This window comes from Cotesia glomerata, linkage group LG3, assembly GCF_020080835.1.
Source record: "Cotesia glomerata isolate CgM1 linkage group LG3, MPM_Cglom_v2.3, whole genome shotgun sequence".
Classification (NCBI taxonomy): Eukaryota; Metazoa; Arthropoda; class Insecta; order Hymenoptera; family Braconidae; genus Cotesia; species Cotesia glomerata.
The window spans coordinates 16,980,509-17,000,814 of NC_058160.1; the positions used below are offsets into that span (position 1 = coordinate 16,980,509).

The 20,306-nt window shown below is 34.3% G+C and overlaps 1 protein-coding gene across 1 annotated transcript in view; it reads right to left on the reverse strand.

Annotated features, from left to right (window-relative positions):
• LOC123262304 (zinc finger protein swm) overlaps positions 1-18,222 on the reverse strand; it is an 84,442-nt gene extending 66,220 nt beyond the window's left edge. The window contains exons 1-4 of the mRNA XM_044724488.1: positions 17,996-18,222; positions 17,608-17,726; positions 17,227-17,521; positions 16,949-17,107 (exon numbers count right to left, since the gene is read on the reverse strand). Of these exons, the coding sequence (XP_044580423.1) occupies positions 16,949-17,107; positions 17,227-17,521; positions 17,608-17,726; positions 17,996-18,054 (632 nt within the window). The 5' untranslated portion in view covers positions 18,055-18,222. The remainder of the gene's footprint in view (positions 1-16,948; positions 17,108-17,226; positions 17,522-17,607; positions 17,727-17,995) is intronic.
• Positions 18,223-20,306: the final 2,084 nt, after the last annotated feature.

Genomic DNA, 20,306 nt, shown 5'->3' on the forward strand with positions numbered 1-20,306 from the left:
CAATCACAAATGTCGACGGATATCCAATATATCGTCGAAGGAATCCAGATAATGGCGGACAATCATTTATTAAAAACATCAGCAACACAGACATTGATATTGACAATCGTTGGGTCGTGCCATATTCGCCCCTGTTGAGCAAAACATACAATGCTCATATTAATGTTGAGTTCTGCAGTTCTGTGAAGAGCATCAAATACATTTGCAAGTATGTCCATAAAGGCAGTGACATGGCGGTGTTTAGAGTGGAAAATACCAATGTGAATGCTTCTCCAGTAAATAAAAACGATGAAATAACGCTCTACCAAATAGGTCGGTACATCAGCTCCAATGAAGCTGTTTGGCGTATCTTTGGTTTTCCAATTCATGAACGGGATCCAGCAGTTGTTCAGTTAGCCGTTTATCTTGAAAATGGTCAGCGTGTATATTTCACGAACGAGACAGCGATTGATCGTGCTATAAATCCACCAAAAACTACACTCACTGAATTTTTTGAATTGTGTAATCGTGCGGATGATTTTGGTGCCTTTGCACGTACTTTACTCTATTCACAAGTACCACGCTATTTCACATGGGCTCAAACAAAACAATGGATACCCCGCAAGCAAGTCTCACTAGTTGATGCATGCCCCAATTTATTCAAATCAAACGCCTTGGGGCGAGTATTTACAGTAAATCCAAGACAGACTGAGTGCTTTTATCTTCGACTATTGTTGATTAATGTTACTGGCCCATTGTCATTTCAAGATATACGTAAAGTGAATGGGCAACAGTATACATCGTATAAAGATGCATGCCTTGCACTCGGCTTGCTAGAAGATGACAATCAGTGGGAATGTATGCTTGCTGAAGCAGCATTGAACTGTACAGCAATACAAATTCGTCTACTATTCGCTATAGTGTTGACTACATGTTTTCCAGCCCGAGCAGAGATATTGTGGGATAATCACAAAGATTCAATGACTGATGATACATTGCATCAACATCGTACACGGTGTAACGATCTAGCGATAACATTCAGCGACGACATGTACAATGAAGCATTGATTGCTATTGAGGATCTTTGCATTATTATTGCCAACTTACCACTCAGTCATTTCGGTATGAATTCGCCAAATCGAGGTGCAACTGATTTAATGAACACTGAAATGAATCGTCAAATGCAGTACAACACTGTAGAAACGGCGGCGATTGTTACTCGCAATGTCCCACTAATGAATGAGGAACAAAGAACCATTTACGACCGCATTATGCTCGCAGTTTCAGCAGGACAAGGTGTGTTCTTCTTTTTAGATGCACCAGGTGGAACTGGCAAGACATTCCTTATTTCGCTAATTCTCGCCAAAATACGATCCAATAATGGCATCGCATTGGCCGTTGCATCATCGGGCATTGCGGCAACTTTATTGGATGGAGGCAGAACAGCTCATTCAGTATTTAAGCTACCACTAAATATTCAAAATAACCCTGACGCAGTGTGCAACATAAAAAAACAATCGTCCATAGCCACAGTGCTGAAACAGTGTAAAATTATCATCTCGGATGAATGTACCATGGCACACAAACATTCGCTTGAGGCGTTGAACAGGACATTGAAAGATATTAAAAACAACGACAAACTATTTGGTGGCACTCTGTTAGTCCTTTCAAGTGACTTCAGACAAACACTTCCCGTCATTCCACGTTCAACATACGCAGATGAAATCAACGCCTGCTTAAAATCATCGACATTGTGGCGTAATGTTGAAATAGTACAGCTGAAAGTAAATATTCGCGTTCAAATGCTTCAAGATCCATCCGCTGAAACATTCTCAAAACAACTCTTAGATATCGGTGATGGAATAGTCACTATAGCTGAAACTGGATACATAAAATTAGCGAATGATTTCTGCACAATCATTGATTCGTAAGATGCTCTCATTGAACAAATATTTCCCGATGTACACACGAATTACATAAATCTCGAGTAGCTTGCAGAAAGAGCAATGTTAGCTGCAAAAAATGTGGAGGATGACATTTTAAATCTGAAGATACAACAGTTATTGTCAGGGGACTTGGTATCATATAAATCTATTGATACAGTTTGCGATGACACTGAAGCTGTAAATTTTCCAACAGAGTTTTTGAACTCACTAGATTTGCCAGGCATGCCACCACATAACTTACATGGCACGGCAGCAATTTGGATTGTGAACACAAAGAACGTTACCGTCAACAACAGCGGAAGTGGAGCAGGTTTTGTCTGAATTCAAACCCCCACAACCTACTTCATGAGCGTCTATCTCTCATCTAACGAAGGGATTAGTGTGTTCCGACATAAACTGGCAAATATGGAAGATGCGATCACTAAGTTCAACGGCGAAGTCATCGTAGCCGGAGACTTCAACGCTAAATCGGCTGAGTGGGGCGCTGCTTTCTCCGACACCAGAGGTAACGAGGTCGCTGACGTCACGGCTAGACTCGACCTCACAGTGCTGAACCCCGGGAGCACCACGACCTTTAGAAGACCAGGGTACCAAAAGTCCATCCCCGACATTTCGTTGGCGACTCCAAGGACTGCCAACATGATCGAAGACTGGACTGTATCCGAAGAATACAGTGGCAATGACCACCAGTTTGTGACATTCAACGTTGGATTGTCATCTACTCCGGTTTCACAACGCGACCTTTCTAAGTGGAAGTGGAATGCCAGAAGGCTTGATCCAGAGGCATTGCGAGCTTCACTTGCACGAAGCTGGTCTATCCTTCAAAACAACCCGATTCCGGATACCTGCCACGAGACGGAAAAGGCAGTGCTAAATATGATGAAGGAGATTGCTGCCGCATGTGACGCCTCTATGCCGCGGCTGAAAAATAGGAGTTTCCACAGGCCGGCGTACTGGTGGTCAACAGACATAGCAGAACTTTGCAAAAGATGTCATAAGCTACGTTGCCGCGCAACGAGAGCCGCGAAACGCTCCCCAAGCGAGGACTTGTATTCAAAAGAGTACAAGCAGGCAAACAAGACGCTAAACCAAGCCATTAAAGCAAGAAAAGCGATATTGTGGAAACAGATCTGTAATGATCTCGTCAAGGACATCTGGGGCAAAAGCCTACCAAATTGTCACCAAACGACTTGAAAAGGCTTCACCAGAAGCGCCGAAGTCTCCTGTCTTAATGGACAGCATTGTAGCGGAGCTTTTCCCCAAACACCCGCCGCGGGAGAAGATTACTGGAGAAGGTTACGGGAGAAGAAACACTACGCTAAAAACAGCGAAGGAACACCCTTCACAACTAAGGAACTACAAGACGCGGCCAAGTCACTCAAAACAGGAAAGGCACCTGGACCTGATGGCATCCAGGCAGCGGTGATAGAGATTGTAGCCCTGGAATACCCAGACATACTCCTGAACACCTACAACGCATGCTTGGCAACTGGCACGTTTCCCGCGGTCTGGAAGCGGCAGAGATTGGTTCTTTTAGACAAAGGAAAGGGAACCCCCGTAACACCTTCGTCGTTTAGACCACTCTGTATGCTAGACATTGCTGGAAAACTGCTCGAGAAGCTCATACAAAGAAGACTTCGCAACGACATCGACCGTGCTGGAGGTTTTGCCACCAACCAGCATGGCTTCCGGAAAGGTCGTTTGACAGTCGGAACGATCGAGAAAGTTATAAAGACAGCAACACAAGCATGGTCTGGTAGCCTCAAAGCTCGTAAAGTATGTCTCCTCCTCACGCTAGATATCAAAAACGCATTTAACAGCGCAAATTGGAGAGACATTTTAGATGCTCTGGAGCACAAGTTTGACGCGGGGCCAGAGAATCTGGCACTAGTCGACAACTACCTGGACGAAAGAAAGCTAATAGCGGAAACTACGGAAGGCCCACAAGAATACGCCATAACAGCTGACGTACCGCAAGGCTCAATAATGGGGCCCGATCTATGGAATGCGGACCACGACGAACTCTTGAAATCTCGTTACCAAAGCAAGTAGAGCTAACGGGCTTTGCAGACGACGTTGCGGCCACGATAGTAGTAGACAGCGTAGAAGAGGCTGAATTACTGGTTCGGGAAACCATTGACGCCGTCGAGACCTGACTTGATAAACACCACCTGAAACTCGCCAAGCATAAAACCGAGATGGTTGTTCTGAAACGTCAAAAATGGTTCCCAAAACCATTCGCTGTGGACATGGAAGGAACATTACTGACGTCAACAAGGGCCCTGCGCTATCTAGGGGTGATGATAGACGAGAAACTATCTTTCCGCGAACACCTCGACAGTGCATGCTAGAAAGCCAGCAAGACGGTGTCTAGCCTAGCAAGAATCATGACCAACACTACTGCTTTATGGAGCAGAAATATGGGCAGACATATTGAAACAGAAGACCTACCGACGAAAAAGAGCGGCAGTGCAGCGGCGAGGCGCTCTCAGGGTTGCCTGCGCCTATCGAACGGTTTCCGAAGCGGCTATATTGGTCATTGCGGGAGCCGCACCCATCGACCTACTCGCGTTTGAGAGAGCGAAACTCTATGACGCTAAAAACAGTGACGAAAACATGAAGGACGCAAGAACGAGGATCAAGGCGGAAACGCAACAAGAGTGGCAGGACTGATGGACATCGGGAGAGACGGGCAGATGGACGGCACGCCTGATCCCAAAAATCAACGTCTGGCTTTCTCGGGAATACGGAGAAACGGACTTTTTCTTAACCCAGCTATTGACGGGATATGAGCAGCTCAATGCCTATCTTTTTAAGATGGGACTGCACAGCACACCAACGTGCAAATACTGCCCAGACAAAATTGACAACGTCGAGTACACGTTCTTTGAGTGTGACCGGTGGAAGGACTACAAAAGCAGTACTGATGAAACTATTGGCACCACGCTCTCCCCTGAGAGCTTAGTAACCTGCATGATCAAAAAAGAAGATAACTGGTCAGCTGTCGCAGTCTATGCGCAGCGTCTTATAAGGAAAAAACACACATAAACACACACACACACACACACACAACACACAGACGTACGGACATCATCGTAAAAATAGTCAGGAAAGCTTCTTAGAGCTTCAAAACGTCGAGATCTGTTGAAACCTCGCTTTTTGCAAAACGGGGTAATACCTATAACTTCCCGACTTTTCGAAAATCATTGATTTTCTTAGCGGGAAGTTAAAAATCTTTTATAAATGTGGTTATTTTGCAATAACTTTCAGACTATTCTATCGATCAACTCCAAAAACTAATCAGCTCTTAACCTCAAAAACCACATCGATCGCCACCGGTCCGGTCAAAATCGGTTGATCCGTTCGCGAGATATCGTGAACGAAAGAAAACGGATAAAAGTGTTTTTTCGAAATCACTCCGAAATTCCTAGTTTGATTGATCTAAATTTACAGATTCTTCGTAAGGCCTAAAAAACTGCATTGAATGCCGCCAACCGCATGAAAATCGGTTCATTCATTCAAAAGTTATTGTGGTTGTAAGATTCAAAAAATAATGTTTTATTAAATTTCTATCAGGCTTTTGAACTCGGAGAGTTCAAAATGACAAGAAATTTATATTTTTAAGCTCAAAAACGTAATAACTGCAATTTTGAGCGCTTAAGTATGGAATTAGCGGGAAGTTGCAAGGATGACCTTTAGGGTCAACCATTTTTCTAATTTTTTTTTTTCATTTCTCTAGCTCAGTGACATTTTATGGTATAATCTTGTCCAAAAACAGAATTATATGCTCTTCAAAAGTGTCCATTGTTGCGAAGTCGTAACTCTTACTGTTAGGGTAGTGCAGACCGCTAAACCGAATTTTTTCATAGAATTCTTGTTTTTTCTCTCATTATCTCATAAGCATCAAGACCTACAGAAAAAATGTGAACGATAATTTTATAGGAAATTCAATTTTCTATAAAAAAAAAAAAGGTCCTCAGCATCAAATCACTAAGATTGATATTTTCTGAGATATTAGTCATTGAAGTTTACGTAGAATTAAATTCCCATAGAATGTCGAATCGAATCTTATAAAATATTGATTTTTTTATTTTTATGAAAATTTTAATTAGTCATTACTCATTGATCAAGTTGGAAATTTAACGAAAAAATTTTTTTAATTATATTTTTCTAAAGATTTTTTGGTGGTATGGGAGGTGATGAAATTCAGTTTGAAGCCCCTGGCATTTGTCACCATGCAAGGTGGCTTATAGAAGCTCTTTTTTGTTTGAAAATATATTTATTTTTCAGCGGCAGGATGGCCGAGCGGGCCAAGTCATTATATTGTTAGTTCGTTTGTACATCATGCCGTGAGGCGAGGGTTCGAGCCCCGACGGTTATTCGAATAGTTCCAAACCAACCGTCGAGAGTCGCTCCGGTAGCCGACTTGTACTGACATGGGTTTTCTCTGTGGTTTCCTCATCGCCACTATTCCAACAGCCATTCGAAAGAGGTGAGGAATAGGGTAAAAACAGTACAGGAAGCACAAGTCGGTCCACATCCGCAAGAGATACGCAGAGATTATAAAAAGTTGAAAGAGCAGGTTGCGATATCTATGTGCGAAATTTGGAAGGCAGAAACTTTGAACGCAGTGAAAATTTGAAAGAAAAATTCGAACGCAGTGAAATAGAGAGAGGCAGTACAATTGTGATGAAAAAATTGTAAAAGGCAGTTCTTACGGCTGTACAATGTAACAAATCTATCTATCTATATTTATTTTTCAAGCAGCTTAAAGTATCAGCGAGAGATACAGATTCTTTACGTAAAATTTGTGATTTTGTTATATTGTTTTACGTGAAAATATCGTTCACTGTTCCAAACGCGATAAAAGCCCCGAACTCAGACTTACAATTAGAAAAAGATCTTCTCGAACATCGAAAATTTCATCTGGGAATCGCTACTGCAGCACTTGGAAAATTATCTAAACATCTATGGTATTTGCATAAACAAATTGCTTGCGTGGCGCTCTTTGATAATACGGTATTACCAGAAGAAAAATTGAAAATTGCGAAAAAAAATTAAAAATATTGTAGCTGTTAAGAAATCAAATGAACAATACTCAGTGCCTTACAAAACAATTACTTCACTCAGTGAAAAGAACCTCAGCGATTTTGTGACTCCAAATTCAGTTTTCATCTTTAAACAGTTTAACCTTTCTTATGAATTTTTAAATTTTGAATTATATAGGGTAGAAATACTGTTTGTGGCCAGTTTACCTTTTTTGACCACTTTATTTTCAAATTATTGTATAAATATTTCTATAAGAGCAAGACTTTATGAATTCGATTCGTATAAATGTACTAATTCATAAATTCTAATAAAAATTGTATTTGAATAGTTAAATTTTTTAGAAATTAACTAAAATATCAAGTAACTAAAAATGGGCCCTACAATTCTACCTTACATGGGAATCAAAATCTGAGTACCAAAAATGTTCTGAAACATTGAAAAAGTTGAAGGTTGTGAATGATACTGTTGAGCGAGGAGTAGCTCTGACTCGAAGATTCAATAAAACTTTCACCAGCAATGAAGATGAACGACAAAAAGTTTTTCAAACAGTACAGCATCACCGTTCGCAACATAAACTATGTACCAAATCAGCTTACAGCGTAGATAAAATTTTCTAAAATATTTTATTTATGGTATTTAATCATACATGTAGTTTAGTTTAACGTTACATAGACCTGATATCTTAGTAAATTATTTAAGAATAAAAAAACTTTAGAAAAATATAATTAAAAAAATTTTTTCGTTAAATTCGCAACTTGATCAATGAGTAATTACTAGGGTGCTTCATCGTTAGGCGATATTTTTTTTCTCTGTGCTACCTGAAAATCTGATACTTTATGAAAAATAAAAAATTATACCGCCGGGTAAAAGGCTTTAAGTGCAATAGCGGCTTAGCTCATTTAAAGATTCAATTTCCTATTTATAAACATAGAAAAAATTTTTTTTTCGATTTCAACTTGATTTTTCGACGTAAAAAAAAATTTTTTGGAAAAAACGCGGCTATAGCTTTTTTAGAGCATAAAATTTGCTACAAAAAGTTCCTCTACGTAACCCCCCCCCCTCCCCCGACCAACAGCTTCTGAGTTAAGCTTCGATATTTTTTCAAATTGTACAGATTCCAAATTCCCTCGAATTTTCTGTACCTTTTATCCATGTGGTTTTTCTAGCTAATATTAATTGTAACTTTCAATGCGCAATCATTATAACATTTCCGTGGCTTTCTTAACAAAATGAATAATAAAATTGTCACGAATAAAAAAAATTTGAAATAAGAATTGAGTTTCAATTGAAGTAATTGCAGGTCTCATAAGTGAAATTGAAATCTGCCTAGCTTAAAATGCGACGAATTTTCCGTTAACTAAAATTTTCTCCGTGGCGTTAATTTTTTATAGAAAATTAATGTACATGTTTTTTATGAATTCTATTGAAATAAGTAGCCAAATTTCTTTTCCATATCTCAAATGCTTCACGGAAAAAAGTAAACTGTAATAAATAACAGTCGATTTACAATAAATAATGATCAACTGCTAAAAATTACCATTTCAAACAGTAAAATCGTGATTTTACTATTCACTTTAAAATATTTACCATTTAAACGTTACAATTTACTCTTTACATGGAAGAAAATACTATTTCAAACAGTAATATTCGCTATGTAAATGTCTAAAATGTTAAAGTACAATAATTAAGAATTCAGACTTTGATATTTATCATTTCGTACCTAAAAAATGATCTTATGATACGTAAAAAGTATAAAATAAAGTTAGTAAATTTATAATACAAGCAACGTCAATATTTACAAAGTAAAATGGTAAATTTTGAACGCAACGCTGAAAATCAAACTGTAATTATTGACTCGCTTGAACTGGTAAAATGTATATTTTAAAAGTATAATTTTTACTGTTTCAAATGTTAAATTCTCCCAGAGTGAGACCCCCTTCTCTTTCATCTAAGTTCCCCTTCTCCTCATAATATCGACTATATATTGAAATGGCAATTTTTACTGTTTGAAACTAATTTTTTAAGATAAAAGAGTCGTTATTTACTATAGTGACAGCTACTAATCACTCATTTTGGATATTAAATTATAAATTGTGGCTTTTATACTTTTTACATTAAGTTCTGTAATATTTATATTTTTGCCACCCCGATGTCCGCTTTACTGTTTGAAACTATAAAAATTGATCGGAATCCGAGTAAATATTACAGTTTACTTTTTTCCGTGTTGGAAAATGCACTCATTTTGATCTGTTACATTCCCACGCATCCCCGCAATAAAAGAATTCATCGGTTATGTGATCTGCGACAGTAAAATAAATGTAAAATTCTTAGTCCGGTGACTGAATAACTACATGTAATGTTAAATTTTGAAAACATTACAATGACTTTTTCTCTGCCACTAAAGAGACGATTGTTGTAAAGAAATTTTTACTGAATTTATTGAAGTTTAATAGATATGTCCTAAGTTTCATGTCTCAAGAAGTTCTAGTTTATACATGAAAACATTTTTTTACATTCTACTCACCATTCTGACATAACCTACATATGAAGTCAATTATCGCGAAATTCGTTTTTAGCTGATATCCAATTATTAAGAAAGAAGAATATTCAAAACCGTTGACCTTGGAGGCCATCTCTGTAATTTCCTGTTTCTCTTGAGATTCTTCTAAATTTTATATCTGTAGAAATTGTATTTGAAGAATATGAATTTTTTGATAATTAACACCCCCGCACTACTATGTGAGGGAGGAATTTCGTAAGATCCTATTCGAGATGACTTCTACATTATAAATAAAAGATTCCTACCAAATTTCGAGTTTTAAAAACGGGAATTTTTTATTTTTAACGCCCCCGCAATACCCTTTGGGAGAAGAATTTTTTTAAATACGTTCTTAGCTTACCTCTACATAGCAAAAGTAATATTTCTACCAAGTTTCACGTTTCTAAGTTTTATGGTTCCCGAGATTTCATGATGAGTGACTATATAGATGGGAATCCTTTGATGATCCTTCGCGTGGGTGAGTGGGAGTGAGCGTGTGGGTGCGTGAGAGTGTGTAAGTCGATTCTTAGCTGAATGTAAACGAACATAATCCGTCTAATATACCCCGTTGAAATCCATGAAAACAAAAGAATCAAGAGAAAATGCTTGTCTTTTGTTTTTATTAGCGGGACAAATGTTCATAAAAGTAAAACAGCAATAAAAAAATGGAGGAACGTTGAAATTCGAAAAATTAATAGTCATAAACCATCAAAGAAAAATTTTGCATCGAATAGTTGTAGTTTCCCGAGTCGAAATTTAGAGCCTATATAGAACCCTTTAGTCCGAAATAGATCCGACTGAGAGCCCTGTAGTCCCATAGCTCCGATTTTGAACCCACAGGTCCGAACATTCACCCAGAGGTCCGATTTTGAACCCTCAAGTCCGTTTTTTAAAAAATTAAAAATTAAAAATTAAAAATTAAAAGTAAAAAATTAAAAATAAAAAATAAAAAATTAAAAATCAAAAATTAAAAATAAAAAAGTAAAATAATATGAACTAACCCATGTACACAGAAAGAAAAATTTCTCGACTGGAGAATAAAATTCTTGGCTCAAGAAAATTTTCGGGTGTCTGAAGGAAGGCCGAAGTTGTGTTGGCCGAAGTAAAAATTTTTCTTGAAATTCTATTCTTGGTGGAAGTCATTTTTTCTTAATTCCAATTATCATAAATACTTGTTACAATAAATTTTTGTATTTGATCAAGATTTTTAGATACTTTAGGGAAGCAGCGCCACTTACTTAAGCTGAGAAAAAAATTTTCTCACCTTGAGAAAATTTTTCTCTTGAATATTTGAAACCCATTTTATATTATTTTAGCGTGCAATACATATTGAATGAAAAAAAAAAAATTCAATATTATTTGATCTTCCCATTTGACATGTTAATCAATAAAAATGTTAATGAAAATTTACTTCTATCTTTATATTTAATTTTTTGGAGCAAGAGAGAAATTTTCTCAAGACAAGAAAATTTACTTCTATCAAAAACTAAATTTTTTGGAGCAAGTGGCTGAATTTTCTTAAAACAAGAAGATTTTTTTGACTTAAATAAATTTTCTTGGATTAAGATACGTATTTCTTAAAGCAAGAGAATTAATTTTGTTGGAATAAGTGAAATTTCTTGTGTCAAAAAAAATTTTTTTTTCGCTCAAAAAAAAATTAGGAAGAAAAATATTTTCTTGACTCAAGTGAACCTTTTTTTCTGTGTTGGAGTCCCCAGAGTTGAACGACGGGGCCAAGCTTGTGCCCAAACTAGACAACTCAGTCTCGGCCGTTCCTTTGGTGAACCAGACTTGAACCAAGACTGGCTCATCTAGCTCTGGCTATTTAATGGTGTGCTAGGCTTGGGTCAAGAGTGGATAACTTAACCTTGGCCATTCAATAGAAAATCTAAAGTTAATTAATCATTAAGTAAGAGAAAAGGGGGGGGGGGGCAAAACGGACCTATTAAGACAAAAATGTTGAAATCCTTCATGTTTTTCTCTGGTTTTACGTTTTTTTTAGTCCTTTGCCAAGTATTTGACATTAATTTGTTCTGTTTATTGAAAATAAAAAATTTAAAATGTGGGGCAAAATGGGCCACCTTCAGAAAATGTTTATCATATGAGTTTTTCAACTTGTTTTACTTTTTTTGACCTTTTACTGAGTTTATGGTATTAATTTTTTTGTGTCTATCGAAATTAAAAAATTGAGAAAAGTGAGAAATCTTAAAAAAATTTTTCTCAAATGTGGTTCTTTCGGAATAACTTTTAAACGGATCTACCGATCGATTTTTAAAACTAATCAGCTCTTAACATCAAAAAACAACGTTGATCGCAGCCAGCCCGGTCAAAATCAGTTGATTTGTTAGTTAGTTATCGTTGTCGATAGAAAATCAAAAAAAGTATTTTTTCGGAATTACTTCGAAATTCCTAGTTCGATCAATTTAAACTGAAATATGCTTCTTGAGGCTTCAGAAACTGCGTCGAATTCCGCAAACCGTGTAGAAATCGGTTTATTCATTCAAAAGTTATTGCAGTTTGAAAATTCAAAAAATAATATTTTATTAAACTTCATCAGAGTTTTGAGCTCGGAGAACTCAAAATGACACGAAAATTATATTTATTAGAAATTGATTTTTCTATTAATTATTTAATTGAAATTTCCATCAATAATTAAAAATTAAATTTATTAACTAAAAAAATTTTTCTTCTTGATCTGAAAAGAAAAATTCTTAAACTAAGAAATTTATATTGTTTTAAGTGAATTTTATTTGATTCAAGAATTTTTCACCTTGATTCAACAATTAATTTCTTTAAAATTATTGTAAAAATTTATTGTTTAACGAATATTTGTTAGCAAATGCCAAAATTGAAAATTTATTATTCAACCAAAACAATTACATATCGTCAAAATTGATATGGTCTTTAAAAAAATAAAAATTTAATAATTTACAGTTAAATTTTTAATATTGATAATTTTATATATTAAAATTCATAATAAAATATTGAAAATCCACAGAGTGATGTACAAAGTCTAGAGTAATATAAGGACTTGACTTTTCCTTATTTTTAATTAATAACCATGTGTAAAAAATAGTTAATTTTCATCAAAACACAATATTAAATAACATAAATTATATGAATATTAAACCGTCACATTTCATCATTATACAGGGTGTCCCAAAAGTCACGGACGCCATTGTAGCATCTGATGAAAAAAATAATTCTGAGACGAAAAGTCCTTAGCCATTTTTCAATTAACCGCATAGATAATTAATTATTAATTAAAAATAACGTCTATTTATTTGTTAGAGAGAGAGAGCGCCAGTGTCCAGTAAACTATGTGCCAAACAAAGACACAACTAACTGTATGACTAACTAGTTTCTATAGCTAACGTAGTCACACATATTTACTTACACATTCACACGTGCAAGCGTCTTTGTTGGAACGCACTTGACTTGACACTAGTGCTCTCTCTCTAACGCATAGAAGGACGTTATTTTAATTAATAATTAATTATCTATGCGTCTGATTAAAAAATGGCTAAGGACTTTTCGTCTCAGAATTATTTTGTTTATCAGATGCTACAATGGCGTCCGTTACTTCTGGGACACTCTGTATAGATTTAGCTTATGAGAATGATGAGATGCATGATAGCTCATCGGTCGCATAGTGTAGGGGTTAGGTATCGGTCTAGCAAGCGCGCGGCTCAGGTTCGAATCTCGGATAGGACGGATGCGATTTTCACTTTATTTCTATGATTAGCGAAAGTTAGGTTTAAATAAGAGTCAAACAGTCTGAATTTGCGTTAGCTCTACATATAAAATCAAATAAAAAAAAAAAATAACGCTTAAAAAATTAATTTTTTTATTATTTTTTATCAAATAGCATGAGGCAGACTTGAAAGTTGACTAGGGCATAGTCCTGGTAACCAGGCATGGGCCAGTCGTGGCAACTAAGGAAAATAAAAATTAATTAATAAAAAAATAACAATAAAAGAGGACTCAGGGGCTCAAAATCGAATCTAATTTTTATTTTCATCAGGTCCGATTTTGAACCCTAAAGCGCTGAAAACGGAAATTTGTAGCGCTTGTGGGACCAAAACCGGACCTACTTGAACATGGAAACAGGCTCTAGTTTGAGCCTCTAAGTCCGAAATAGATCCGATTTTAGAAGGTTCTAAATGGGCTCTAAATTTCGACTCGGGTTCATATCGATACGATCAGTGTTTTAGGCGTGATTGAGTCTAAAACAAAGATCATTTTGATTATATATATATATATATATATATATATATATATATGCTGCTGCTATATAGCTATATATGCTATATATATATATATATATATATATATATATATAGATTATTTGATGTAAAAATAATAAATCTTGATTTAGAAATAATTTAATGTGAAATATAATAAACATTCATCTGCGCAGCTGTATAACTCAAAAGCTGTTGGTCGGAGGGGATTTACGCAGAGGAACTTTTTGTAGCAAATTTTATGCTCTACAAAAGCTATACACGCGTTTTTCCCAAAAAAATTTTTTTCACGTCAAAAAATCAAGTTGAAACCGATAAAAAAATTTTTTCTGTGTTATTTAAATAGGAAATTGAATTTTTAAATGAGCTAAGCCGTTATTGCACTTGAAGCCATTTACCCGGTGGCATAATTTTTTATTTTTTATAAAGTATCTGATTTTCAGGTAGCTCAGAGAAAAAAAAATATCGCCTAAAAATGAATCACCCTAGTAATTACAAATTAAAATTATCATAAAAATAAAAAAATCAATATTTTCTAAGATTCGATTCGACATTTTATGGGAATCGAATGCTACGTAAACTTCAATGACTAATATCTTAGAAAATATCTATCTTAGTGATTTGGTGCTGAGGACCTTTTTTTATAGAAAATTGAATTTCCTATAAAATTATCGTTCACATTTTTTCTTTAGGTCTTGTTGCTTATGAGATAATGAGAGAAAAACAAGAATCCTATGAAAAAATTCGGTTTAGCGGTCCGTACTACCCCAACAGTAGGCGTTACGACTTCGCGACAATGGACACTTTTGCTCAGATATATAATGTCCGTGTCATTTTGAGCTCTCTGAGCTCAAAAGTCTGATAGAAGTTTAATAAAACACTATTTTTTGAATTTTCAAACCGCAATAACTTTTGAATAAATGAATCGATTTTCATGCGGTTGGCAGCATTTGACGTAGTTTTTTAGGCATCATTAAAAATTTTTCAGTTCAAATTAATCGAACGAGGAATTTCGAAGTAATTCTGAAAAAAACACTTTTTTCGGTTTTCTTTCGACAACGATAACTCACGAACGAATCAACCGATTTTGACCGGGCTGGAATCGTTCAGTAGAGCTGTTTAAAAGTTATTTAAAAAAACACATTTCAAACAATTTTTTTTGTCGTTTTCGGGGAAGCTTCCTAAGACCTCAAAACGTCAACATCTATTGGAAACTCGATTTTCGAAAAACGGGGTAAAACTAATAATTTCCCAACTTTTTAAAATTTTCAATTTTCTGAGCGGGAAGTTAAAATCACTTTTTTCGAAAATTGACCGATTTTGATCTGGTTTTCAGCAATCAAAGGCGTTTTTCGAATTTAGAAGCTGATTAAAGTTTGGAATTGATCATTGTATTTGTGTAAAAGATATTCGAAAAATCAATTCTTGGAAAAGTTTAGTTTTTAAATTTTTTACTTTCTATCGGTCCGAAACCAATAATCACGATTTTTTGAAAATCATAGATTTTCACAGCGTGGAGATAAAAGAAAGAAATTATTTCTTTAAAATTTATAATGTGAAATCAAATTTGTTAAAATGAAAAATGTTTTATCAAAAGTTGTTCACACGTTTTCTCTTCTAGGGGGGAAGGCTACTATTCTGGTAAGAAGAGTACAGTGAGAGGAATTCAACCCAAATTTTTCCTCAACATATTAAAGTTTTTGAAAAAACAATTATCCATGCAAAAAAAAAAAACAATTTTTTCGAAATTTTTTGACAACGATACTTCTTGAACGAATAAACTGATTCTTATGTGGTTTGCGGTAATTGATGTTGTTTTGTGAACAACAGAGCTGATTAGATTTTAGAATCGATCGATAAACTAGTTTAATAGTTGTTAATAAAAGTTTGAAAAATCTAAAAGTGCACGACTCATAATGCCTATTTAATTATAAAATATTTTTAAAACAAAGAATGTGAAAAAAAAAAAAATATATAAAACCGCTAAAAAAACAGCTGTACTAGGAAGGTAATGCACAGGCGCCCCTGGTGGAATAAATGTACATAATATCTATAGATATAGATATATCACCATCCATGTTAATATTACATGGATATATATAGATATACAATCTTGTAGTTCTTGTTTTTTATTAATTATAATTGAACGACACTGAATTAATTAGCCATTCGCATTCGGTGACCTACAATTGTCGATTAGAATTTAAAAAAAAAAATTAACTCAAATAATGGATTTTTTCACAAGTTACAGTGCTTCCGGAGTTTCATACATGACGGACAGGAAAATTTTTTGACCTATTTTGATATTTTTTTCCGTTTCTATTGCACTAAATCTATTTTTAAAAAGTATGGAATTAATCTCCATTAAATTATCTCGATAATAGTATGCAAAATATCTTGATTCCGTGAACTAACAAGGCTATAATAATAAAAATAGTTGCCAAAATGAAGCGAAAAAAATTTTTCGATCGTAAAGCACTCTCTGATGCTTCGCATCATGAGTCGTGCAAAAAAGAATTTTTTTGATAAATTCCTTTCTAAGATTACTCAAAATCTATTGAGCCGAATTAATCCAGACTCACATAAAATCTGTTGGCAATAAAACCCATCAAATGACGCCATTCTCGTTCAAATCGCTAGAGCCGTTCAAAAGTTATGAGAGGTTTACATCCACTCACCGACCTACCCCCCCCCCTCACACACACACACACTATCTAATGAAAACTTGATTTTTCAAAACTGAGGTAAGACCCAGAACTTCCTGATTTCTTGAAAACCGTTGATTTTCATAACGGGAAATAAAAAAAAAAGACTCCGATTAAAAAGCTAGATTGCTAAGTAGTGTATCGAATATGAGGATATCTTTTTTATCCTTTTAATTAATAATGTAATAAATTAAATGGCAGTCTATAAGACCACTAGTTTGTTTGAATGGTCTTGACAGTATTTATTTCATGTTTGTATTTAACATAGAAAAAGTAACATTACTACAAGACTATAGTTTCATCACGATTATATCAAGAATAACTACTCGCATTTATGACACGTCTTAATAACCTTATAAAAATAACTCAAATATCATCATCAAATCAAGTAAATCATCGTATTCTTGATTCTTTCAATTAAGTTACATAGACACTAAACTGTAAATAATTAAACACAAAATTTATAATTAACTTTGTTTTACTAACCTCCTTTCATGACGTCTCACAGTAGATGGTGGTGATTTGTTTCTCCACAGTCGGCTTCTGTCACGTTCTCGATCTCTACGATGCTCTCGACTTCTTGATCTGCGTCGATCTTTTTCCCACGACCTTGATCGTGACTTCGATCGTGATCGAAAACGGCCTCTTCATTTAATTAAGAAACAAATACTTTTAACAATACTACACAGTGATACACATCACTGTTAGGCAGCACTAAAGTGAAAAAAAAAAATAAACACAAAATTTGAATTAAAATCAATTACCGGCTTCTAGTTCGTTTATCCTTATCCTCTTTTTCAGATTCAGATTTTCGAGATTCTCTTTTATTCAGTGTCGAAGTAGCTGTAGATCCATTAGTTTGTACTGAAAGTGCAGGATTTGTAATAGAACACAACTGGGTTACAGTTGGTTCTACTAATTGTTCAGAATTTACTGAATGTTCGAAAGGGTTGATTCGTGGAGATGATATTGGTTCAGTCAGATTTCCTTGAGGAGCTTGTAACAAGTAATCTTGAGTTTCTAATGTTTTGAACAACAAGTCTACAAACTTCTTAGTTTCTGAAACACGTATACATATTTAATGTTGAATAACTAAGAGATACGAACTAAATGTTTTTATCAAAATAAATTATAAAATTGAATACCATGTTGCAAGAATACATCTAATTGTTCAACCATTCCTTCTTGTAACTCTTCTAAAGTCTTATCTTTTTTTACTAAAGCATAAACATATTTAGCCAACGCAGCTGGATCAGCATCACACCTATAATTATAATATTAAATTAATAACCATTATAAAACGATAATCTACAACTATTTCATTAAAGAAAATTAGCTATTCAAATGAATACATGGACAATAAATATGCCACGTTACAAAAAAATTAAAATTAATATTGAAAGTTAAGTCATTAATTGGAATAACATCTTAAAGTTAAATCAAATTAATACAGAAAAAAATGAACAAAAATTTATGTGAAATATAAAGATTAATAAAATGAACGCAAACGTAAAGTAAAAAAGGCCTACTTACAATGGTTCTAAAACCGTGGTCAACCAATTTTTAAATTGTTCTGGATTTTCTATAATCATTTTAAATTATATTTATATCAATAACACATAAATATTCTTAATTAATTTTTCAGAACACAAAATTCATAAGCGAAAATAATAAATGAATTCTATTCCAAGTACAGATAAACGCCATTATATGAAATTGCAATTATATATGTGTAATGTGTATATGCTCACGTGTGAAGAGTGTGCGATTCGGGAGTATGTATGTATGCGTGTTCGTATATCTATGTGGGAGGTGAGTTAGTTGTGTTATTTGGTATATTTACGTCGTAAAAAGTATATATACCGAGAAAGATAATTGTGGTGCTACCTGCTGAGCATCACTTCAAGCATTGTGATTGTGATGCCAGTCACACATATATGTAACATTATGTCGCCTTTCGTCCTATCGATGCATCCCTACGGAAGCCCGGTGTGATGCACCTAGTGCATCCAACAGGTGACGCTACCTGTTATTAGAGCGCTATCTATTATGAGAGCGTGAATTCAAACGAAATATTCAAATTAGTAAATATTAAATGATTAAAATCAGTTAAATTTTATGTTCGAAGTAAATATTCAAATCATTTATGTCATGCTTTTACTCTTACCAGTTTTAATAAACATCTTTTGGTTAACTCTGTTTTATTTACAAAAGAAAATAAAATAAAATAAGGGAAAAACATATTTCGGTACAAAAGGACATTGTAACCGAATTTTCAGAACCCATAAAAGGTACTTGAGTAATTCAATGACTATTTCTCGCCACATGGAATTTAAAACCCTATGAGGAAAAGTCGTAAAAGACACGTGTGAAACTCAATAAACCCTTGTTCTAAAAGTAACAAAGAATAATAAAAAACCATATGTAACTAAACAAAAATAATATTGTTAAATAACACTTACTGTTAAAATCTAACTTTATATAATATTGTAGTCAAACAAAATTAAGTTAAAATAGTTAGCCAGTCCCATGGCTAAGCGGTATAATGCTTGTCATGCTTGCTTGGGACTGGTGAGGCGTGGGTTCGAATCCCGGTGTGAGCTGAAATTTAATTTTCAGTGAACATTGGTGCTCGTAACTCATGCCGGGCTGTACAGGTTTGGGTTTTTCGATGGTTTCCCCAAGCCCTGTGCTACCGGTGGGGCACAGGCAAATGCGTGCAGTTTCCCCAAAGTCGGCCCATCGCCGCATTACTCTCCAGGCTGAAAAAGTATGTAATACCGCCAAACTTATTCTGCCAAACTTAATGTACCGATCAGCCTGGAGTCCCCTTCCGGTCTCGGCCGGACCCCCATCGAGACAGAAGTCTGAAAAGCGGGGTTAAAATAAAAAAAAAAAAAAAAAAAGTTGAAATAGTTAATAATTATAATCTTGTATTTAATTTATAATTAATAATTATTATTTAATTAATTTACTATTAATTTATTATTGAATCATTATTTAATTATTGTTTAATTTATAATTAAACGATAATGTCTATTCTTTTATACATGATAATAATTAAATTGACTTATAATTTTATTAGAAAATCCGATTGTAAAATAATAGAAATAATATTTAATTCAAGTTATTAATTAGTCAAACTCAAACATTAATCCAACATATTATAAACAATATAATATATATATTTTCATGTTATAGTTTATTATAATTTTTATTGTAATTTAATTTCAAGTTAATTATAAGTTAATTTTTATTATAAATAGATTTTAAAAGGGTCTGTTAAATTAATAAAAATAGTTAAATAAACATAATGACTGTATTGCTAAAAGTGTATATTAGTGAAGTCTAACTTTCAGGCCGATAGGCTGAAATAAATATATATAGATATAGAGAAAATACATGTTAGTATATAAGGATCATTTATATGTAGTAGAAAATGTGTGTGCTTATGTATTCCTTAGAGTGGAAGTATGTATGGAAGTTATGGTGGGAGAAGAACGGAGTTTGAAGCTCTTCGGAAAAACTATGTAACGACACTTCTTACCGAGAGTTTAGATTGCTAAGATCACGTCATTGTAAACCTCAATTTTATATTTTGAAGCTTTTAATATTTTGTCAACTTGAATAATAAATTGAAACCAACTAAATAATTTTGATCAAAATTAAATAACGTCTAAATAGAATTCTTTTATTTAAAATGATTCCTTTCCCGCGCTGAAACCGAGTATTTTAATACTCCCGGGCGAAAGAACTACAGTAATTAAAGTTTTAAATAAATAAAAATAACATCCACTAGATGGAAGCATAACACCGGTAGTGATATGTTATACGAATGATAGTA